This window comes from Actinia tenebrosa, unplaced genomic scaffold (genome assembly GCF_029948245.1).
Source record: "Actinia tenebrosa isolate PJP-AT-01 unplaced genomic scaffold, QUT_ActTen_1.0 PGA_scaffold2__45_contigs__length_23673736, whole genome shotgun sequence".
Taxonomy (NCBI): domain Eukaryota; kingdom Metazoa; phylum Cnidaria; class Anthozoa; order Actiniaria; family Actiniidae; genus Actinia; species Actinia tenebrosa.
In genome coordinates this window covers 7,393,080-7,417,492 of record NW_028292579.1, presented here as the reverse complement: position 1 = coordinate 7,417,492, position 24,413 = coordinate 7,393,080, and the positions used below count along the sequence as shown (strand labels likewise).

Sequence of the window (24,413 nt, the reverse complement as noted above, 5' to 3'; positions counted from 1 at the left end):
CCGGTTATACATTCGTCCGATACCGTGTGAACGCAGCCTTAAACACCGTGCAAACGTTACTGACGTTTCGAAGGTTTAAGTCCTTCGTGGGAGTAAAAGAAGAGGTCACATTCTATTTTCATTTTTCTGATGTAAAATTTTCTGTTTTCCAGGAATTTCGTTGCTAGTGGTGATGTTAATCATTTCATTCTGCATCATCTTCATGTACGTCAGACGCTCCAGAAAATACAGCTACAACGTGACTGTGGAAGAAGTGTTCAAACGTGACAATGTGGCTGACTACCACATCGATGGTGCAGTAGAGGAAGATGTTGATGACCGATTCAAGGATTACATCCGGTCGTTTGAAGATGGCAGCAGCGATTATCTACCTACTGCAAAAAATAAACTCTTAGATTGCGAAGATCCGAATAAAGATCGAGGTTATGGGGGAAGCAGCGACGCAAGCCCGACGTTTATCTTGCTCAGACCGGTGCGCAACATGAGGAAATCGCCTTCCCCGTCTGCGAAGTCTTCTGAAGACGATATCTACGATTGCGGAGACTTCCACTACGGAAGGGCAGTTGCTGTTGATTTGAGTAACAGGAATCTGCCGCCCACACGTCGCTCGGATCCTTCAGAGTTAAAGAAAAAGAGCCCTGAACAGCGAAGATCGGTTCCAAATAAATTAAACATCACTGTGAATCCTTTGCATAAGAACTCCAAACCTGAGAAAGGAAAGGAATGTCGCATGACGTCGCCTGTGAAAGCACTGCGAGAAAGACCAGACGAGACGATCGATGAAGGAGTTGAGAGTGTTTTGTCTTCTTCTGACGAGGGGTTCGCTTCACCGGAAGCATGTTCGCCACCTCAACCATACCAGAAGTATGTTCCTGCTAACGTAGAATGTCCCGTTCAAGTCGAAATTCCAGCTAAAAGTCAGTCAAAATCGCCCAAAAAGGAGGATAATATTGAGCCATGGACAAAGGCGCCAGTGAAGGACAAAAAGGATGTAAGAAAACCGGGTGCTAAAAATGCAGACGTGGGTTCCGATCCTGATGTGGTGTCTTCTCCACCGGAGAAGGTACCAACCCCAGAAGAAATTCTCGATAAACAGCCTACGAATAAACACGGAAGGCCCACACCACAGACCTCTGAGCACCCCAAGGAAAAAGAACCACAAATTATGGAAGATACACCATTGACCTTTGGAAGAGAGCCATCTTCTGACGATGAGGTGGAGTCCGCACCCGACGATTTCCCTCCACCGTATGACCCTGGCCTTTACGACATCCAAGATGACTTCCCGCCTCCACCAAAAGAGGCTCTTTACTCTGAACCAAGTGACAAGGAAATTGAGCTGCCGCATCCAATGGACTTCCTACCCGTCGATACCATAGAACCTTTTGGATATGAAGGAGGTGGATCTCCTTCGGGATCGCTTAGCAGTCTGGGTAGTGACTCTGGTGACGAAATCACGTGGGAAGAGGTGAATGATTTTGGGGAGAGATTCAGGAAGCTTGCAGCGATTTATGGGATGCCTCCGTCGGTGTCATTTAATCTTCATGATGAAATAATCAAATGATCACAAGATATCGAGCATAACATTGGTATTCGAATTGTACCTTGAGTCTTGTCATCGCTCAGTAAGACACTGGCTTTATATTGGTATTCAAGTATCTCGTGACTTAATGAGTAAGGTTTTACGCTAACACGTGGATACTTCATGTGAGCTGACTATAACTGTATTATATATAATGTATTAGTAGTGTGCTAATCTTAATGTGTTGAACTAAGGAGCGCTGATTCGCGCTATTCTAACTAAAGTGTGTGTCGAGTCGCGCAAGATAATCGTCTGCTTAGTGCAGTTTTCGTATGACTGTGAAAAATTCACGGCACGAACACGGCCATGACACGGCAAGGGATACGCCAGACCAATCACATTGCACAATAATTTACTCTCCATCCAATCAAATACCCGGAACACGGCATAAACACGGCGTGGACACGGTTACGCTAAGGTCACGGCAATGCCAGACCAATCACATTGCGCGTGAAAAAATCAGCCAACTAAAATTCTAGAAAACATCACGGTCACGGCACCTCACGCTTACGGCACTGAACTTTTCACAGTCATATGAAAACTGCTCTATAGTAAGGTACTCGTCATTCTGTGTTAAGAGGAGACAAAACGAGCCAAAACATATGCTCTAGGTATCCAATTTATTATTTTTCAAATTGCTATCCTAATTGACATATAAGTATATTGTAATCAACCTAAGATACTTTGTCCAGGAAAGGACTTGTGCTTCCTGGGATTGCTTTATACTTTTCGTCTTCCTCTTCATAAAAATGACTTGTTCCATTTGATTGCGCGCATCGTTGCAACTGTGCCAAATTCTACTGCTGCACAATTGCTTTGAAACTAATCCTACTTCAATAACCTCTTGTATATATGTCTCTGCAAGGAGTATTAAGCTGCTTATCATGAAGATGTGGTAACTTATCGCATAGCATTGTTGCATTGTAAGTTCATGATTGAGTGTTGCTTTCACTGGCATCGTACAAAGAAAATCTGTTGCGTGTGGAATGGCAGTGCAGTAAGTAGGTCTTTACCTTTTGCAACAAAGGCAATTTGTCGCGTTCCAAGATTGCTGTGAACAACATTCGCTCTGCAACTAAAAACAGGATGTTAGACGATAAGCAATGTGGCTTTGTTGCCCCATATTAAGCTATATTACGTACCACACCTTGCACATGCTGACAAAAAGTCTCAATCATAATATTGGGATTTAAAAGCAAATACTTAAAGTTAGGTCTCCACATCACTGAAAAAGGATAGGAATTTTCTTTGATTTTGCTTCTTGAAATTCATCGATCCTATCTTAAGTTTATTGTTTTTCGATACTTAAAAGATCGTAGAATTTCGGTAGATTTTCAAAACAGGTTCAAAAGTCAATTCCTCATTTAAAAAATTTGGCATCAAAGGACCAATCAATTTAATAAGTTATTTTTAAGTCTAGGATCTAACTAAATGTTTGCAGTGAAAAATGGATGGGAAATATGAAGAATAAGTCCAGAGTTATGTTTCTATTGGAAGGAAAAGAAAATTAGATAAGAATAAATTCAAAAATATAGTTATATACTATCCTAATAAATTTAAGGCACACATACGCTAATAACTGATTTTTTCTAACGCTTACTTAACCAAATAAACCACAGGCAGCCCAAGCTCTGTTCTAAAAGGAAATGTATAGAGATTTGTTTTGGTCGTTTTTTATATAGAAATTTAAAAAAATAAAATTTACTAAACTTAATTGAGCACAGGGCATAAAAACCAATAGATAAAGACAAATGACGTCATTTATTAAAAGTTAAGAAAATTAAGAAAATAACTTTTAAAATTGCCTGGAATCTGAGCTTTGGCTGCCTGTAAATAAACTGTGCAAACATCTTGGCATTCTAATAGATACATTAGTATTTTCAGACTACCAGCTACTCATCTAAAAGTGCTAGGGGAGGGGAGGGTAAGTAAGGGCAGGTTCCCATTCTGTACCATGCTCCTCCCTGTAAACTCTAATGAAACCAAATTCCTGCTTCAGTTACCCTTCGTTTTTTGCTGAAATGATAAATGGTGCAAATAGAATAAGCAGCGCTAAAAATAGCGCATACCAATCCTTAGCTAGTCTTATTTTTTGATAGGATTTTTTATAGGTTTAAAATATTTAGTGATATTGTTTATGGAATGAAATTTATGTGTGATAAGAAGTATTGTTGGAAATGAATATAGTGCGTACTTGTTTTCATAGCAACTACGGGACTGGAAAGTTAGAAATATTTAAAATGAGAAAAAGCTAAACTGAGTTGTGTACTTGGTTACAAATAAAATAAAATGTTTTGTTATATTGAGGTGTATATTTTGTGTGTCAAAACCTGGGTGTGGCTGTCCTAAGTGTCTCCTGTGTATCCAAGGTGAAGCCTTGACTGGGAATCTTACAGTGGCAGATCCAGAACGATATAACAATTTCAAGGGGGAGGGGGGGGACAGGGGGGGGGGGGGGGACTTTTACCTAAAAAGGCATTACATAGTGTCCATGACGATAGATATACGACGGACGGATGCATGAGGTCTACTGAGATTACTCTCGGCTAAATTTTGATCATGCTCTAATCTATAGCTATGGCCAGCAGGAAGTTTTATCTTTGGACTAACAAATATGAAGCAGGTCTATTAGAAAGCTATGACGATTTCCTGAAGCTTGATCGGCCTGGCAAACACTGCTTGAAAAAGTTCAATGACGAAGATGAAGCTAAAGAAGCTTTAGAGAAGCAATTACAAGAACTGGCTGCGAAGAACCAGGAAAATAGAAGTTCGCAAATAATACAAGAAGAGCATGATAATGTTCAAGAATCGCAAAACCCCGTAGACGATTTGACGATGACAGAAATTGCAGGGGAGAAGGAAGAAATTGTCGACGGCCATGATGACCGTTATGAAAAGCTCGAAGCAGAGATGAATGCTCAAAAGGAGATCAATGGGAAGTTCGAAAAAGAAATAACAAAAAACACCATAGAGGTGAGTGAACTTTCCTTAGAGCTAAAAGATTTAGAGCAAAAAGCAAAGTCTTGGATTGGAGAAATTAAGATATTTTTGAATAATCTCGTAGAAGATTTTAAAACCGAATACGACAACAAAATCAAATCCCTAGAGAACCAATTAAGCGACTTCAACAAAAGAATGACCAAGTACGCCAAAAAACTGAATAAGAAGTTAGAAGAGGCCGACAGATCCTTATTGGAACTATCAGAGAAATTAAACTCGACTAGAGAACAAGATGATGATGATAGTGACGACGACGATAATGATGAATCGACAGATAAGTCGCAAATAATTTATTATCAAGTAGAGACTGAAAACAGATTTGACGCACTTCAAGAGAATGACAGTAATGATGTTCCACCTTCAAACACATCAATAAAGTCGAACAATAGCAATGAAGTAAACAATGAAAGCCATAAGCATACTGATGAAGAACAAAGTAAACAAGATTCGCATCCACAACAAGATGAAAAAGGACCGATCCTTATCCTAAGTGATTCCATGCTTAGAGGAGTAAGGCAAGACAAGTTTGCGCCAAATAGATATGTTAATAAGCAGTACATCGCAGGCGGTACAAGAGAGCTTCTGAGACATTTGAACAACATAGAAGATAACACCAACTACGAGTTCATAATCATCCATACAGGAACAAATGACATTGGGAAACTGTACAATGAAAATGTAGTAGAAAATCTAAGTACAGCCATATCACAAGTACAAAGTTTATGGCCTTCAAGTAAAATTGGGCTCTCAAGTATCATATATACCCCACGGGATGAACAGAAAAACATTGAGATCTTTAACATAAATACAGAGCTATATAATCGATGCAGCTATTCAGATGATGTGATATATATTGACAACACTAGAGTCGCTTGCAATCGAGATGGGACACTGAATGCAGAAGTCTTCTATGACCATATACATCTTAACAACCAGATTGGAGTTAGAAAGCTCGTCAGCAACTTAAAATTTAATTTGGGGCTCAAGAAAAGAAACATTTCATATAGCCGCAGACGCAGGCAAGAGCAACAAAGCACTAGAGTTCACCTTCAAGATTCACAGCCTGAGGTATCGTCACCATGGGACATCACGAAACCTATAGATTTAATCCAGAAGCCAACCTCTGAAAAGAATGATGAATTGATAAAGAACTTTCTGCAGGTCATAGCACAGTTGGTGCAGGGTCAGGTTTAGTAAATTATTTACTTATTGATATATATATACTTTTTTTTTTCTATAGAATTTAAAACGTAGAATTTTTGCTTAAATTTGTTTCAAATGCCGGGGGCCTTAAGATTAGGACTCTGGAATTTGCATGGGCATTACAGCAAAAATCTTGGAAACAAATTGAAGCTAAAAGAGGTTAACAATATAATTAATAGTCATGATATTTTTGGCATTGTAGAAACACACGCCAGCCTTGATTCTGACTTGAAATTAGAAGACTATAAATACTATACAAAATGTCGTGACAAAACAGGAAACCGCCATGCTGGAGGAATAGCACTATATATAAACAATAGAATCAGCAAGGGCGTTTCCTATATACCGACGTCTAACCAAAATGTTATTTGGTGTAGAATAAGTAAAGACTTTTTCCATCTAACAAATGACATATACGTAGGCACAATTTACCTAAGCCCAAATAATTATGCAAAAGAGAATGATGAAGATATATTGCAGGATATAGAACTAGATATAATTAATTTTTCAACTAAAGGTGAAGTCATTCTACAAGGCGACTTTAATGCACGAACTGGGGAAATCCAGGAATACATAAATGATGATGACAGTAAGTACCTTAATTTACCTGATGATTATCTCATTGACAATCAAATGAAAAGGTACTCTAAAGACAAAGAGAACGTCGATAAAAGGGGTAAATGTCTAATAGATATTTGCACGGCTTGCAATTTACGAATCTTTAATGGAAGGGTTGTTGGTGACTTGACGGGCAAAAAGACTTGTTTTCGATACAACGGAAATACTCTAGTCGACTATGTAATCGGGAGTACAAATCTACTTGAAAAAGCTCGATTTTTGAAGGTTAATCCACTAATGCCAGATCTATCCGATCATTGTCATATTTCTTATGGAATAGAAATCCAACTTTACCCCAAAAACAGTGGAAACAAAGAAAGAGAAGAAAATAGGGAATTTTCGACAATTTCTAGCTTAAAGTGGCATACTGGAAATATCGATAAATTACAAAACATTTTAAGCACTACAGAAATGCAAGCAACGCTACGCGAATCAATAGAAAACGCAGATAATGTAGACTCAATGGTTAAGGCATTTACTGAAACCCTAACAAGCATAGGAACAGAAGCAGGTCTTTGTTCCCTAACTAAACAAACTAAAGCATTTAAAGAAAATACAGATTCACAAAAGTGGTTTGATTCAGAATGTGAAAACGAAAAGAAAAATCTTCGATCTCTTGGAAAACAAATTTGTAGGAATCCAAATAATGAACAACTTCGTAGGAATCTACATACCCATAAAAGGTCCTTTCGAAGCATGTGTAGACGTAAGAAAAACAAATATTTCAATTCAAAATTAATGAACCTTGACCTCAAAGATTCGAAATCCACCTGGAAGTCTTTGAAACAACTTTTTAATGTAGGCAAAGCAAAAAATGCAAACTCCTGTCGAGCAAACGAAAAGGACTTATTTAATCACTTCAAGACGCTTAATAGCTCCCAGACATCTGCAGTAAATACTACGGAGACCTTAGAACAGTCGCAAAGTCAAGGGGAATTAGATTTTTCCATTACAGATCAAGAAGTATATGAAGTTCTAAGTAAACTAAAGAAACATAAAGCTCCCGGCCCTGATAATATTCCAAATGAGCTATTGATAACGGGAAAGGAAGCACTAAAAGGACACCTAACGGTAATTTTCAATAAAATCCTAGACAACGGAAAGTTTCCCTGTTCATGGAATCTAGGATATATTGTTCCATTGCATAAAAAGGACGATCCAACGAAAGCTGAAAATTACCGTGGAATAACACTCCTTTCTGCAATTGGCAAAGTTTTTACGGCAATACTTAACAAACGGCTCTATGATTACCTAACTACGAATAATATAATTAAACAGGAACAGGGTGGGTTTAGAAAAAAGCACGGAACAACAGATAGTATTTTTATTCTGAAATCCGTAATCGATAAATATGTTAAAAGTAAGCCACGGAAGAAAAATAATTTCCTTTTTTCCTGCTTTGTAGATTTTCAAAAAGCGTTTGACTGCATCCCAAGGAAAAAATTAATGGCAAAACTTGAAAATGTTGGTATAAGTGGAAATTTTCTAAGAGTGATACAATCGATGTACTCCACTGATCAATCAGCAATCAAAGTAAATGGACACATTTCTCCGACATTTTCCTGTTATATGGGTGTTAAACAAGGCTGTATGCTGAGCCCTACGTTATTTAATTTATATCTTCACGATCTGCCTGACTCATTAAATTCGTGTAACAACAATGATGTAATGTTGAATGGCAAACCGATTAGTACTCTTTTATATGCAGATGACCTGGTTCTGTTCTCTAAATCTGCTAAAGGGCTTCAGAAATATCTCGACAAGCTAGAGGCATTTTGTGAACAATCAGGCTTAACAGTTAATATAACAAAGACAAAAGTGATGGTTTTCAATAATACAGGGAAGACAATGAATAACTTCCAATTCTATTTGAACAAATCTAAACTAGAAAACGTTAAATCATATAAATATTTAGGATTAAATTTTACAACCTTTGGAAACTTTACGTTTGCAAAACAAGAATTTAAAAAAAGCTGCATTAAAGGCACTATTTCAGATGAAAAAACAAATGGGTGAATTTTTCACATCCAATATCAAATTAACTATAAAACTGTTTGACTCGCTTGTTACACCAATACTTCTATACGCAAGTGAGATATGGGGTATCGAAACATTAAGCACCAAAGACCAAGAGCCCATGGAACTTGTTCATTTGAAATTTTGCAAAATGCTCCTCAAGGTGACAAAGAATGCTAGTAACCTTGCATGCAGAGCTGAGTTAGGAAGGTTTCCGCTAAAATGCAAAGCATGCAGTAGAAGCTTTAAATTCTGGCATAAAATTATAAAGTCGGAACTACACCCAAAAAAACTTTCAGCCGAAGTCTACCAAGATATTAAAAATGAAACTAAAAAAGCCTTTTGGAGCATAAAAGTTAAAACTACTTTAGAACAACTCGGATTGGGGATAATTTGGATGAAACAAAATGAACTTTCTCCAAGATGGTATGAATATGGAAAAATAATAACCCAAAGAATATATGACATTGAGAGGCAAATTTTATGGAGTAATCTCCACAATGATGAAAGGAAAGACGACAGACATAAAAATAAACTCAGAGTCTTTCGTCAGTTCAAAACGGATTATAACTTTGAAGAATATTTAAGTCAAGTCACCAATATTAAGCACAGAGTGGCGCTTACAAAATTAAGAATTAGTAACCATAAGCTTGAAGTAGAAACGGGGAGGTATAAGAGGCCTTGTCTCATTTACGATGAAAGGATTTGCCCAGTGTGTAAGTCGGGAGTAGAAAACGAAAAACACTTTCTAGTTTGGTGTCCACTATATAACTCTCATAGAAACGACTTAAGAGAGTTCATAGAAAAAAACACCAGCATTAATTTCAACAATATGAGCGCTGACAGTCGTTTTATGTTCTTAATCAATTCAAAATCAGCGTCTCTACAAAGAGCCATATCAGCATACATTCATCAATGTATGCTGATACGTGAAAATGAATTAAGAAAATTATCTAATACATAGTATATATATATATACCTATAATATATTTGGAATCAAACACTCATGTACTATTAGTATAAGGTGCCAAATAAAATTGTATTGTATTGTATTGTAGTGTCACTTTTAAAAGTATTTGTTTCCATGCTTTATGATTGGTCCGTTACAGAAGAGGCCTATTCTTAGGATAAGCAACTCTTTTACTCGACCCATTAAAATTTGAATGCCAAAAATATGTATTTGGTGTGGATCTCTTCCTAATCCCGAATCCCGAGGGATACCCGACCCTGTACTCCGCAACCGGCAAACGACCGGCAAGGCCTAGTTACTAGTTTTTAGTCCCTCTTACCGGGCATTCAAGATGGCGGCCTTTTGGATCACAATTCTTGTCTTTTTTTACTTTTCTTCTTTTTCTTTTGCCTCTAAAGATGAATTTCACGAAGAACTTCTGATTAAACCTTTACCAACAGGTCATGTTTATACGTACTTTCAGTTCACAACGTTATGGGACGTGGATATCAAGGACCACGAAGCATGTAAGTGTGCAGCTAGTCTGCTTGTCAATGCATGCACGTTAACCGGTCACTGATCTTCTTACTTGCATTTTGCTCACATACAATATCTTAAAACCTTTTTAACATGTTTTATACGTAGTTAACACCTATGTTAAGGGATTTATGATTATCATTCAGCTGATTGATAGAGCGCTAGCGCTAATACTTAATTCGTGAAACAGTTCTAAACTTATTTTCGGCACGAAAAGGAAAAACATATTTACAATCCCTTTTGTTTTCCATCGTTTCATCAGTATTATTATTAAGTAGTAAATAGTGTTTGTTGTATAGTAATATTTCTTGGATATCGTTTTTACACTCTACAAAGCAATAGAACCCTTGCATGTGATGTCAAAGAAGCTCAATTTGGAGGACAAAGCAAAATGATTTTATTAAATCTACTGAGAATTGGAAACCTGTTGTTATGTCCTCCGAATTGATCTGCATTCTAACGTTCTGCAAGGAGTCTATATCCACTTTAGATTATATGCCACATACATTATTTTTCTAATACTATTCATGTTGAACTGTTTTTAGTTTCCCATTTCAACCTGTTCCCAAGATCATTTGGTCAAATAGTAGACAAATATTCTGTAGAGGAACTGCATCTTAGTTTGACTCAAGGGCACTGGAAAAATGATTTGTGGGGCTACCCTGTTACGTCAGCTCCACCAGGGGCAGAGCTATGGGTGTGGTTCCAGAATCGAGTCAAAGACAGGTAGGTTGTCTATGATAAATCTAATTGTAATCGCTTCATATCACTAGATGTATAGAAGAGAGTATGATGGCTTCTTGTTTGGTTTTGGTACAAACAATCATAGCACTACTTGCATACATTGTTTTTTCTTTTGATGAGAGACCTGAGAGACCATAATCTGCATGTAGTCTCAGTGCAGCTCCTCCCTAGGTGCAAGCTAAGGCAATCGCTGTTGATTAGCAATGTATGACTGAGTCATACCACTATTGCTTTAATTTTCTTACAATATATTTCTTACAAATACAAAAATTGTCCTTGTTTTACAAGAACAACACTTAATGCAGTCAACTCTCATGGACGCCCGATATTATGGACAACTCGCTATTAGAGAAAAATCCCTGGCAAAAATATTGACAAAGAAATGACCGTATTCTTGCTATTGTGGATGCTCGATATTACGGACATGAAATGACAGTCCTGAGGCTGTCTGCTGTAAGGAGAGTTAACTGTACTCCAGTTTCCAGTTCTCTGTTGCTCAGGGTAAGCCTTGATTTTGTGTAGAATATTCATGTGTTCCAGTGATGTCTGTGGAAAGTCCAAGAGTTTGTATTGTTGAGGTTGTGCATTCTTCACTTTTCTGTTGGTATTTGTGAATATTTAGACACTGATTCGAGGCTAACCCTGAGTAGATGACTCTGTAATCAAGGAACACAGTGGTAATTTGGAACTTGAGCATAGCCTATAGCCAGTGGATAACAAACCTAGGGCCTCCATGCCATGATTAGATTGCAATTTAGAAGTTGATTTGGCAGAGGAAGAAAATTAATCAGAAGAATTAAAAAAACGTCAAAGCATAGTGGAGAAGCAATATGCTAGTAAGCTACTCTACTCAAATATGAGTCCAGGGACTGAACCCACATAAGAGGTGTTGCATTAGCAGTGCACATCACCTGTGCTTCACAAGCAGGTACTATAAAGTCATGTACATACATGTATTTATGGTTTAATGTCATTGTATCCATTCAATTAACTCTAATAGGGTTGATGAAAATTGGTCTGGTCTGACTCAAGCTCTAGCAGGACAGTTTTGTGCCTCTCTCAACTTTATTGACAGCAAGACGTCAACCTCTCCTAGAATGTCATTCAGGAGAGAGGGTGTGGCTTCTTCAGGGAGCAATAACTCTTCTTTATTGAGATATTCTACTCTTGGAAGAGAGATTGTGTGTACAGAGAACCTGACTCCATGGAAAAAGCTTCTACCATGTGATTCAAAGGTATTGTATATATCCAGAAACTATGATAATTGGTAATGGTTGAATTAGAATTGTCTGTATGTCTCTGTCTTTTTGTCTGTCTGTCTGTCTGTCTGTCTGTCTGTCTGTCTGTTTGCTTTTTTTTTTGGTATTCAAAATGTTTAACAAATTTACCCCCCCCCCCCCCCCCCCCACCTCCCAAACTGTAAGTAGGATGAAGAAATTATACCATTGCGTATTGTACAGTACATGCATTCTTTTTCTAAGCTGAAATTTCCACCCTTTCAATGTACCCTCCCACCATCTCCTCTCCACTCTTGGACTTCTGTTACATAAATTATGGGTGAAGAATAGCATGACTAACATACATTGGTACTTTAGACTGATATAACATCCACACTTTCCAATACAAGTCTTATAATATACCCTCTCACCCCTTCCCGTCCATGCTGGAGTCTCTGTAACACATACATGTAGGGTGAAGAATACCATGATAACTAACATATACAGTGTATTTCTAGGCTGGTATAATATCCACACTTTCCAATAATTTTCTTATCTATCCTCTCACACCCTCCTGTCCATGCTGGAATCTCTGTTACACCTATGTGAACAATATCTAACACATACTGTGTATTTCTAGGCTGGTATATCCACACTTTTCAATGGACTTTTAATGTATTCAGTCAACTATCACTCTATGGGTATTCATCTGCGACCAGTATGTAAGGTACAAGAAAAATCCATTTGATAAGCATTTCTATACTTTTTTAAGTTTACATTACATCAATAAAACAATACAAAATCATTTCAGGATTCATCTTGTCAAAGCTATACCTTGGAGTTGAAACAAACTATTTCTATCGTGTTTGACCCATTGCTGCGTAGCAAGCATTATGGTAAGTGTTTTTCCACAATGTTTCTTAACTTTTAGTCAATGCAATGTGTTTGCATGATGATGGTCACTGCCAGGGTTTAATGGTTCTTCTTGTTTTATTCTTCTACATCCCTAGCTCCAGTTAATGGTTAGTGATGATTAATAAGTGAGATGGGACTTCTATAATTGAAAATAGTCATCCCAGTCACCTGAAATGTTACCTTTTTTAGATGTACAGTAATTATTACAATGGCAGCACTTTCTATATTCTCCTCAGTTATAAGACACTTTTACTCCATTCGTGGCAAAATTTGTTTAGTTAAACTAGCTTTTCTAGCTTCTATAATATGCGAGGATTTAATTTCACAAGAATCAAGCAATGAAAAGTCTCCAGTTTGACATTAAAATTAATAAAGACAAGTAAATATCTCTTGCATGCTATATTTAAACCCAGATTGGTCCTTGAGGAAGTTATTTGGCCGTGTTATCAAATCCCAATGTCCACTGTCTTCATCTAGCAGAGTTTTTGTGGATATCACTAGCAATAATGTGAGTGCACATTCCTATCATTCTTGTGCTTTGTCTTGTCTTTTCTTTATCAAATCTATCAAGTGAAAATTAAGTTTTTGCATGATGGTATTTCAACCAGGATCTGAAATGTTGTTCTTGCATTTTACCTTGCGTGATTTTGTCAATTTATCAAGAACTCAACCACAATTTTATCTGCCTCAGCCTAATGTTTGAATCCTCACCAGATAACAAAGGTTAAGGACTCATTGCTGAATATCTTATGCTCTGTTTTATCCAATGTTAATTTGTTTTAAAATTCTTTTGATCCAAAATTTTTCAGACCTTAATTAATTTAATTGTAACATTTTTTTTCTAGACTGGGTCTAAATTTGTTCTGAAGCCTTCACCTACAGATAAAATCAAGAAACAAGTAATAGATGGAAAATACCAAGAGTTTGCTGTGTACCATCTCAGAGATTTAGGTACATAATGTGCAGAACGTTCCAGAAAATATCCAAACCCAACTCACAAAAGAAATTGGAAATTCTGGAGGGGAGGGGGGTCAGAGAAAGAACAAAATTACAGTGTTTGGAAGAAAATTGGAAGTTTCTGGGGGTAGGGAGTCCTTTTACGAATTATCTCCAGGGTGGAGGTGGAGGTATATTCTGGAACTACATGATTGTACCTGTACATAATAATCTTTTCTTGTGTTGCACGTGACCTTATAGCCACTAAGACGGAAGGGAAGGGATGTATTTTGCCTAGTATATAAAATCACTGCTGGTCATTCTAACTTTTCAAAGGCATCATCAAATATGAGATGTCATTTCAATAACATCCAAGAAGGAAAGATATAAGCACTAATTAAGGACAGGTTTTGTTTATAATTTTCTTCTCTTTCATTTCGTTCAGTTCCTCCCTCTAATGCTGAAGGCAATATTGTATTCAAATGGAAGGAAAAACCACAACAAGGTACCTAAAAACACTCAGTGTTGGAATTAGGGGAGGTCAAAGGTCTGAGGGGAAGTCAAAGGTCTGAGGGGAGGTCAAAGGTCTGAGGGGAGGTCAAAGGTCTGAGGGGAGGTCAAAGGTCTGAGGGGAGGTCAAAGGTCTGAGGGGAGGTCAAAGGTCTGAGGGGAGGTCAAAGGTCTGAGGGGAGGTCAAAGGTCTGAGGGGAGGTCAAAGGTCTGAGGGGAGGTCAAAGGAATTAGGGGAGCTCAAAGGTCTCTGATCCCCTAGCCCTCGGAAATTCCAAATTCTTCTGTGGGGTGGGTATGGATAATTTCTGGAACTACACAAAGTGTAATAAAATGTCATAATTTTTTCTGTTCAATAGTTCTTCCACCTCAACTCCATGCTCATCAGTTTATTACAGGTATGTAAAACTACCTATGAATATGATAATTATATGGGAGGGCATAGGGCATGTATTCAGAAATAATAGGGTTGATCCTGGATAATCTAGTCATGGTTCAACTTCTGATGTAGCTCCTAAAATGAGACAATCTTATTGGCTAAGCAAAGGGGGAGGAGTTAATAAGTACATTAGAGGATCATAAGTCCAAGTCACCGCATGTGAACTGAGTTGGTTGGTTCTCTTTCTGACTGCAAGGGTTTTTCAGGCCCTTCAATTTTTCTCGCTCCTCTCAAATCAACCCTAACTAATTCAAACCGGTTAGAGCTGTGCTCCGGGGTCATACATGGACTGTATAGCGGCTGCCAGAGGTGCTTTGCATGCTTTCAGTTCGACCCTGTTGAGCTGCGCCACTGCTGTAGTTGATGAGCATGATACTTTCCTTAAACATGGGTTTTTGACCAATCAGAGCGTGTGTTATATATTCAAATTTATTATAATTTTATTTCAAAGAATATGGCAAAGAATGAATGGGAGTGATCAAACTGCCTGATACATGTTGTATTTAAATTATAATTTTTATAATTTTATTTTTAAAGGATATGGTGAGGAACGAGGGGGAGTGAAGTGTCTGATACACAATAGCCATCCCACAAAGCCGTTACCTATTGTCTACTTTGCTACCTTCCATTGGTTTGTCAGGATATTTGTACACACTCTGAAGATTGAAGCAAAAGGGAAAATCATTAAACCAGGTAAGGTTTCTTGCTGCTGTCTTCCTTAGTTACGACTCCACTAATAATATTTTTTTAGTTTGATTATTTATATAATAATGATGATGACGACTTTATTTTGCGAGAATTAAGACATATTATAGATCTTCAGCATCAGGTTTACAGTTAACCTAACAGCTAACCAGAGTTTTGAAAGTGGGACACATCAATAGACGATGCATGTGCAATCCTATATTCACCTTAGGTTAATAGAGAAATAGTCTGAAGTTCTTGACCAATCAGTTCACTTGGTTTTCTAGAATCACCACGGTAATGTTACTAATATCGTCATATATCAAATATATATATTTTACATGTATATTTGGTTTTAGATCAAGTCCACATTGTGCCTGCAAAGGACAGAGAAAGACCATACATGCTGGAGCTATTCTTCACAATGCCTGCTGCGTCAGTGGCCAAATTGAGCATGCAGTTTGAACGAGGATTTCTAAAGTGGACTGAACACCCTCCTGATGCACATCATGGCTTCTACATCAGGTATCACAATCATGAAGTGCTACATATTTTTAATTCAAATGTTAAGAAACTTAATTTCAATTTCAACTGGCTGGCTCAATTGGTTGAGCATTAGACTTTTATGCAGGAGGTTGTGATTCACGTGCTGGCTGGACCAACACTCAGGGTCTAAAAATAGCTGACAAAAAAGAAAGTGCTGCCTTTGTAATAACAACTACAAATGGTTAGACTCAGATGACCACTTTAAATGGCGGTAACGTCTGTCCACACTTCATCATTACTAGCCAATATGATAGGGACAAAAGAACTAATGAGGATGTTAAGAAACACTGGCAGTGACCACCCTAAGTGCCTACTCCTGATAATAACCATATCATATTTGTAAATTGAATAAAAAGCAACCTGACATTCACAACTCAATGGAAACGTGCCTTTGATTATATCCATATAGAAAGGGCGCTATATAAATCATAAATCATTATAACATCTGATTATTAATAGAAGTCAATATCATGGTCAATAAACCTTTTTAGCATGGGTTCCCACAATGTGCAACCATTAAACAAAGAAATGATACTCTAGGGAATAACACTTGATCTGAAACGGGAAAATATTATACCCATGTTCAAGAGACTGTCATTGTTCACTCGATGTGCATTTAGATCTGTATACACATATTCCATTTTCAAAAATTCATGTCCACATTTTCTAATTCTTTTAGCCCATCCTCACATATCCATTTTCATTAGGAAGTGGATAGAGGGAAGGCCAACGTGCAAAAAAAATTTTTTTTAAAGTGCTGGATTCTTGTGGACAGGGCCTAAGAATCCAAAACTCTAGCATTGCATACAGTCTCATAAATCTGAGTTTAGCATTCAGTGCTAGCATCATCACATTTCTTATTACTTTTCATTTTTCAGTTCTGCAGTGATCTCAGCTAGGCTCAGCAGCTCAAGTAACACCACTGCTAGCTCTCTGCATTCAACACTTTTGTTTCCTACTAGGTAGGTGCATAGGGGCAAATATAAACTTTACATAATAGTCACATAATAGTCAAGGAAGGAGGGAGGGAGGGAGGGAGGGAGGGAGGGAGGGAGGGAGGGAGGAAAGAATGAATGAATGGATGGATGGATGGATGGATAAATGCAAGGAATTATTGAATAAATGACATGTATATCCTAATTCTCAGGTCACCTACAAACACAGAGGGGAGTAACAACTTTGTCCGTGTGCACACAGAGACCCTACTTCTCAATCTACCAACACCAGACTTCAGTATGCCATACAATGTCATCTGCTTGGCCTGTACAGTGGTTGCTATTGCATTTGGTTCATTCCATAATCTCTGTACCAGAAGGTTTGAAGATGTTGACCCCAAAACTGCCAATAAAAACATTTTGAGCAAATTGAAGGAAAAAGCAAGAAATATAAAAGACAAGATTTTTGGAAGGAAAAAGACTCCTGTATCTGAAGAAAAAAATAAAAGTTGAAAATAATATAAATTATGGTAAGCTACAAAATTTGGACAAAGGTAAAGGAAGGAAAACAACATGAAAAAGATGTTAAGGTGCACTGGAAGAAATATTGAAGAATTTTGTGCCATCTGAAAAGTGATAAAAGAAAAGGAAAAAGAAAGGAAGGACTGTAAAATTGTGTTTGAAGAAAGTGAAGAATTTTGGGCCATCTGAAAAGTGTTTTACAGATAAAAGAAAAGGAAAGAGGAAGGAAATACCAAGAAAAAGACTAAAATTGTGTTGGAAGAAAGTAAAGAATTTTGGATCATCTGAAAAGTATAAGGATGTGTGGTGTTTAAAATAAAGCTGAAGCGAGATCCACACAGTAAATGAAATGCAACACTGGGCAATACTGGTAGCCTGAAAGGAGGAACTTACAAGTGCTTGTACAAGTATGCAGAACTGGAGACGACAACAGTAGAATGAATGAAAAACATATAACTATGGACAAAATAATCTTATTCTCAAGATAATGTGGTCTGAAAAGAAAAAAAACTGTGCTCAATCAAGTAGACAGTCCTCTTCCCCTCCTCTAAGGTGCCGCTATGCAGACTAGTGCTCAAGACAAAGAGGTCACATGCAAACATACCAGGAAGTTACAACTTGAAGGTTTTCAAAAATGATTTTACAAGGCTTTTTTTAAGAGATAGGAAAAAGAAGCAAAGTTTTACAAGATAATCAATTTAAATGTTTTCTAAGCTGGTGTTGAATATTTGATTTTAAAAAAGCTGCATTCAAGATTGGATTATACAATTAATTTAAAAGATCTCATTTCTGTGAAAAATTACATAACATAACTTGGAAAAGGCCCATACAAAATGTGCTGTTATCAACAAGTGCTATTACCAGGGTATTTACAGTTATAAAGGTGAAATTCCAATATCCTCAGTCTAATAATATTGTTGGTTCATAATATTATTATAATATCTTGTTGTACAAGTGGTTTGGTCATGTTGTGTTTGTTGAGTCAAGTGACATCAGTAACGCTGCTTGTAACATCTCATCTTCTGTCATTTCTAAAAAATAAATTTACTTTGACTGAGTATTAACTTTTTAGAATGAAATATGTTTCCCACATACCAACCACTTACTAACACCTTACCGACACCTTAACAACCACTTAAAAACACCTTAACAACCACTTAACACCTTACCAACCATTTACTAACACCTAACCAAAAATTTAACACCTTACCAACCACTTAAAAACACCTTACCAACCACTTAACAACAAATTACCAACCACTTAACACCTTAGCAACTATTTAACAACCACTTAACAACACCTTACCAACCACTAAACAACACCTTACCAACCACTTAACAACACCTTACCAACCACTAAACAACACCTTACCAACCACTTAAAGACACCTTAACAACACCTTAGCAACTATTTAACAACCACTTAACAACACCTTACCAACCACTTAACAACACCTTACCAACCACTTAACAACACCTTACCAACCACTTAGCTATTATCAAAAGGTGAACTCACCTGACATTGGTTCGTCTGTAGTCGTACTAGGAGTTTCACCCTTTGTAGGTTGTGTAGATTGGCTTGTATCTTGGGATGTTTCAGATTTATCTCTACTTGTACTGGTTCCTGCTTCTTGATCTACTTGCAATCTGTATGTGCACCCCAAAAACAGTTGTCAAACATTTTCGTCCTTTTTTAGGAAAAGGTTAAGGATGAGACAATATTTTTTAACACTCACTTTGCAAAGTATTTTTCTCTTCTTTTTCTAACTTCATCAATGTCTACTGGTTTCCCTCCTAAAAAGAAAATACAACTCATTAAATAATTATAATTGAACACTGAAAGGTTCTTCATTCATGCTCGCAGTAGTACAGCTTTAGGTAAATATGGGTGGTTTTTGCTGCTTATGTACTGTACCACCTTTCACCACCGTGGGTGGTAACCAGTCATGACGCCCCCATCCACGATGCCCCAGTGTATACCATGACGCCCCTAGTCTGTACTACCATAACGCCCCCAGTATAAACAATGACACCTCTAGTCTCTATTAACCCTCATTTAATAAGAAGCTAATGATAATTATAATTGTTAAATGAGTGTGTATAATAGAGACTAGGGGCGTCTTGGTTATGCTGGGGACGTCATGGTAGTACAGACTAGGGGCATCATGGTATACACTGGGGCGTGATGGATGGGGGCGTCATGACAAGGGGGCATCATGACCGTAAACCCTGTGGGTTGGGCAATCCATGGATGGGACACAATATGTGAGTAGAGTTCCATGTTGGATCTCTCATGTTTTAAGATTTTTTTCCAAGTTCTCTGGTTTTAATTAGTAAGAGCTATTCTGTTTACAAGAGCAATAGAGATGCAAATGTACATGTTAAAAATTGTGTATAGGTGTACAATTCCAACTCTGATTAACTCCCTCGTGAGGAAATAACTTTAAATTCTAAGTATTAACCCCCAAAAATCAAGGAACATTTATCTATTTCATTTTATTTGGTAGCAAAATAAATTGAAAAATTCTGTGTTCCCTGTATATTTACCTGAGCCTTGTAATTGATTTAGTGCCGACTGTAAATCTGATTTTTGAATGAGGCTCTGACCTGATTTGCTTGGTTTTGGTGTTTGTTTCTTGGGTTTGGCAGGAAACAGCTTCAGCAGCTGGTCAGCCTCGCATGATATTATGTCGCCTTTTACTACAAATATTGAATAACCTGGAAATAAGGATACGACACTATTTCAATTAATATTTTAATGATATGGAGTAAAGTCATTAGCATGTAGAGCACATGCAATAAAACCATGAAATAAAGAAGTTGGTAGAGTGCAAACAATATATCTGTGAAATATTAGTAATACTAACTTACACTATTTTATGCTAATTCTATTGTTTTCTTTTGTTTAATAAGCACTATTTTGAACAATTTAGTAATTTGTGTTTCACGGATATATTGTTTGCACTCTACTGACAAAAAGTGCTGTTTAGTGACTAATAGTTGCTATCACTCAACCAGAACATTCCTTACACATTCTCTTGTGTATTTGATTTGCACTCTAAGACCATTCAATCCCCTCAACTTTATAGACACCACTTATTTAATCTCTTCCTCCCATCCTATCCTATTCATTTCTACCACGTACCATTCATTCCCTACATGTAAAGTCCAAAATTCCTTTAGCCTTCCTCCCATCCCATTCATTCCTTCCCTTTGTCCTAATGACTCAACTTTTCCTTTACCACTTCTTACCACCCTGTCCCTCCATTCTCAAGAATTCAATTTTCCTTCACCTGCTGTACCATCCTATTCCTTCCTATTTATTCCTCCTCCATCAATTCATCCATTGAACCAACTATACAATATCTACATCCATGTATCTCTCCATCAAACCATCTTTCTTCCTATTCATTCAATGTCCCATTTGTCCTCCATCTATCCGTCCATCCAACCAACTATCCAATATCTAGATCCATCCATGCATCTCTCCATCAAACCATCATTCCTCCCATCCATCTATTTTCCCCATTTATCCTCCTTCTATTCCTCCATCAAACCAAATATCTAATAATGATAAAAGGGTAAATTATACACCATGAAAAGTAAGTACGTTTTTTCATCTTTTCACAGTATATAATTTACCCTTTTATCATTACTGTTTCATTAGAAACACCGACACAGCTCACACTAGTTTTTAGCTAGTATCTCTTCTTACAACTATTCAATATCTAGATCCATCCATGCATCTCTCCATCAAATCATCTTTCCTCCTATTCATATTTCCCATTTATCAGGTTTTCCAACCAAATTAAATGCATACAGATTTACCTAGAAGTCATTACTATCCTTCCTTCCAGTTAATATGTACTAGCATCCATTCATCCTGTCACCTTCCAATTCATTTATATCTAAGGTTTTCGACTTGTTCTAGCTAACAACTCACCTTCTGCTTGTAATTGAGTTAGATACAAAGATAGGTACGTCTCTGAGATTAATTCTGGCTCTGTCTTTATTGAATTTATATTAAACCACTGAAAATTAATAAAAATAATAATGTTTATTTATAAACTTCATCAGGAAATAATTCTGACACTTGACAGTTAAATGACGCAGAGGCAGTATTTTCTATTTTTTTGGACCCTTTCAAATTGTTCTTTAAATGAGCATCACAGGAAAGCACAATGAAAATATCTAAAATCAATGGCAAAATATTCATCACAGGAAAGCACAATGAAAATATCTAAAATCAATGGCAAAATATTCATCACAGGAAAGCACAATGAAAATATCTCAAAATCAATGGCAAAATATTCATCACAGGAAAGCACAATGAAAATATCTAAAATCAATGGCAAAATATTCATCACAGGAAAGCACAATGAAAATATCTAAAATCAATGGCAAAATATTCATCACAGGAAAGCACAATGAAAATATCTAAAATCAATGGCAAAATATTCATCACAGAAAAGCACAATTAAACATTTAAAATCAATGGCAAAATATTGTAATTTCTTTTGTATTTTCCTTTTACCCTATTTTAAAGAAATCTTTTTTGAAAGTAGTCAATTAAGAATGTGAATGTTTAAGGGGCAATCACCTGGTATCCAAGCTTTCGTATAGTAAACCAATGCTGTTGTAAATTGCAGATATATGCCTTTTGATTCCTGACAGGCAAAGGAATATATACATGTATGATGGTTCCTTCACTTGGGGATATTAAGTTAAATAAATAAAACATGTTTTTTTGTTGTAATAAAATTACAATATAAGTATGTAGTCAACTTATAACGACCACAAACAGGTGAATTTAGATTTATCTACATGTAGGTCTAATATATCTATCATCTTACTACTTGGTAGTGCATGTGCAGTGAACATCACTGAAGAGACCTATAGGGGAGTGATGGTTGTGAAACATTTAAGTATAAGACCTGGTGGGTGGGGGGGTGGGGTGGGGGTACTTCACCAGGATTTGGGTACGGGGTGTTCTGCTGGGATTCTGAAAGGGGTACCCTGCTTATGATGAAAAAAGATATAATTAATTGCACTGAGTTCCTGTTTCAATTATCATGTCAGCTTTTGCATTGTTTTTTTTTGTTTTTTTTTGACGATCTGGCCATAATAACCAGCTTCGGTCAATACCAAAGTAGAAACCCTGAATATGACAGGAAACTCAGGAAGAACTTGGAACTTGAGTGAAATTGCATACCTTATTCATGACAAGAAGCTTGAAAAACCATACCCTGTTCAGTGGATCATCCCCGTATAGTCCATATATGGGAGTACTCCCCGGGGCATAAGACTAGTATAACTGATTCAGAAATAAAATACTGATGATTCTTTTTGCATCATTTATATGTAGAGTACCTTCTCCATTGTTACCAGGCCTGACGATAGGGGTGGTTTGATGGTTTGAATGAACCCCCCTCTCCACCTTTTTAGGAGTATGAATTAATGTCAAGTGCTATTTTTACATTAATTTCTCAACAAATGGCATAGCTAAGACTGGTAGAAAAACGAACCTCCCCTTTCAAGGTCCTAGCGAAAGGGCCTGGTTACTGGTAAAAAAAGAAATGGCACTCAAAGGAATAACATAATTTATATTTACACTTACTGTGGATTTTCTCTGGCATCTTGAGAATCTGGATGAGAATAAGGTATCAATTCTAATCCCCAGACACTCAATGCCTTACATATAACCTGGTGATAATAATAGGAGGAAATCAATAATTACAACAAAACGTTATCATTGATGGAACAGTTTTTCACATTGTTTCAGTCATAATTGTATTTGCAATATTTGTAGCCCTTTATTAATACCCTGAAAAGACTTCTGGCCTGATCAAAGTCAATGCAATGCAAACTTGCAGATTATACTTGTGCTCATTCTCAGATCTAAAGGTCCCTATTAAATGTGCTATTTAAAATTTGTAATCTAGCTAATGCTTATAATTCAGCCCAGACTGTAGATAAAATACCTGTATAGAGAAAAACCCACTGTCATCCATATTTGAAGAGGGCTGTTGCAGAAATTTTTGGAATTCTTCAGAGCTTGGATTGCCCTCAGCCATTCTCTCTCTTTCTTCATCATCAAGGGATTCAGCTATGGACGCAAGGTCTACAGCAGTGAAATATGGACCTATGATGTAATTATCAGTGCGATTTTTTAAATTAAAAGCACTTGATGAGATAGTTCTCTTATGTGCTTATCTGTTCTGTGTTTTGTACCAATGACAAAAACCTTATTTTGGTAAAAGGTGCGATCACTGCTATAACGATTTATTGCAAAATAAATAAATAAATAAACTATTGTATAGAACGGTCTGAACCCAGGTGAATGAATGTTAATCGATGTATTATGATCGTCCGGATGGATGTAGTCCTGAGAAGGACTGTTTGATGTGACTGACGTTTCCATCGACAACCTGAGCGGAAGTCATCTTCAGAGTCAAGTGAAGAATAAAGTCAGACTGGTCATATTTATACTGCCACGATAACAATAGCCTAATTACCTGGGTTAGCGTAATTGGCGGCATCGGTCTAATGAGTGCGAGTCGCTGACTCTGAAGATGACTTCCGCTCTCCTTCTCAGGACTACATCCATCCGGATCATCATAATACCTCGATTAAAATTTATAAACCTTTTTCCACTACCTGTTTAGATTTAGGAACGCACCACACAACTTGTATAGACGTAAAGATATATAACAAACTTTCAAGTTTTAATCTATTAAGAATAATGAATACTAAAGAGAAATATTACAAGAATTAGGATTTTTGATAAAGCATTCTGCACTATAACAATGTCTAGAAATTGTCAAAGTTCTAACCTTGTAGTAGCGCGTTCAAACAGTGCTGTGCGCACAAAGCACCTTCTTGCTGTAAAGAATGTATAATACATTAGAATTTAGAATAAAGATAGGGAGGAATAGGGCACAAGATTAAGAGATAAGTAAGATTTTCAATTAAACTCACCTTTTCGTGAAAAATTGCATCCATCTTGGGAATCCAAAACAACGCAATGCATCATGGGATATAATACACCCGCAGGCTACAT

General features: G+C 36.9%; 3 protein-coding genes across 5 annotated transcripts in view; 2 read left to right on the top strand and 1 right to left on the bottom strand.

Annotated features, from left to right (window-relative positions):
• Positions 1-3,884, top strand: part of LOC116305705 (protocadherin-like protein) — a 38,165-nt gene extending 34,281 nt beyond the window's left edge. The window contains exon 21 of the mRNA XM_031715669.2: positions 153-3,884. Within this exon, the coding sequence (XP_031571529.1) occupies positions 153-1,564 (1,412 nt within the window). The 3' untranslated portion in view covers positions 1,565-3,884. The remainder of the gene's footprint in view (positions 1-152) is intronic.
• Positions 3,885-9,714: 5,830 nt separating this feature from the next.
• LOC116299114 (GPI-anchor transamidase component PIGT) lies at positions 9,715-18,417 on the top strand. Its single transcript, XM_031707747.2, has 13 exons — positions 9,715-9,895; positions 10,451-10,631; positions 11,650-11,884; positions 12,507-12,593; positions 12,678-12,762; positions 13,195-13,289; positions 13,627-13,732; positions 14,163-14,222; positions 14,587-14,625; positions 15,204-15,359; positions 15,710-15,875; positions 16,775-16,858; positions 17,044-18,417. The coding sequence occupies exons 1-13, from the start codon at positions 9,721-9,723 to the stop codon at positions 17,342-17,344; spliced, it is 1,770 nt and encodes a 589-aa protein (XP_031563607.1). The 5' UTR covers positions 9,715-9,720; the 3' UTR covers positions 17,345-18,417.
• On the bottom strand, positions 17,811-24,374 carry LOC116299115 (ataxin-3). Of its 3 annotated transcripts, none has more exons than XM_031707748.2 (10): positions 24,332-24,374; positions 24,187-24,235; positions 23,335-23,495; positions 22,971-23,056; positions 21,954-22,020; positions 21,297-21,384; positions 19,901-20,071; positions 19,090-19,147; positions 18,870-19,000; positions 17,811-18,384 (listed from the first exon to the last, which is right to left on the bottom strand). In XM_031707748.2, the coding sequence occupies exons 1-10, from the start codon at positions 24,353-24,355 to the stop codon at positions 18,317-18,319; spliced, it is 903 nt and encodes a 300-aa protein (XP_031563608.1). In that variant the 5' UTR covers positions 24,356-24,374; the 3' UTR covers positions 17,811-18,316. The 3 variants fall into 3 exon arrangements, with proteins under 3 accessions (XP_031563608.1, XP_031563610.1, XP_031563609.1); XM_031707750.2 differs by having other exon boundaries at positions 19,961-20,071; XM_031707749.2 differs by having other exon boundaries at positions 23,335-23,474; positions 24,332-24,369.
• Positions 24,375-24,413: the final 39 nt, after the last annotated feature.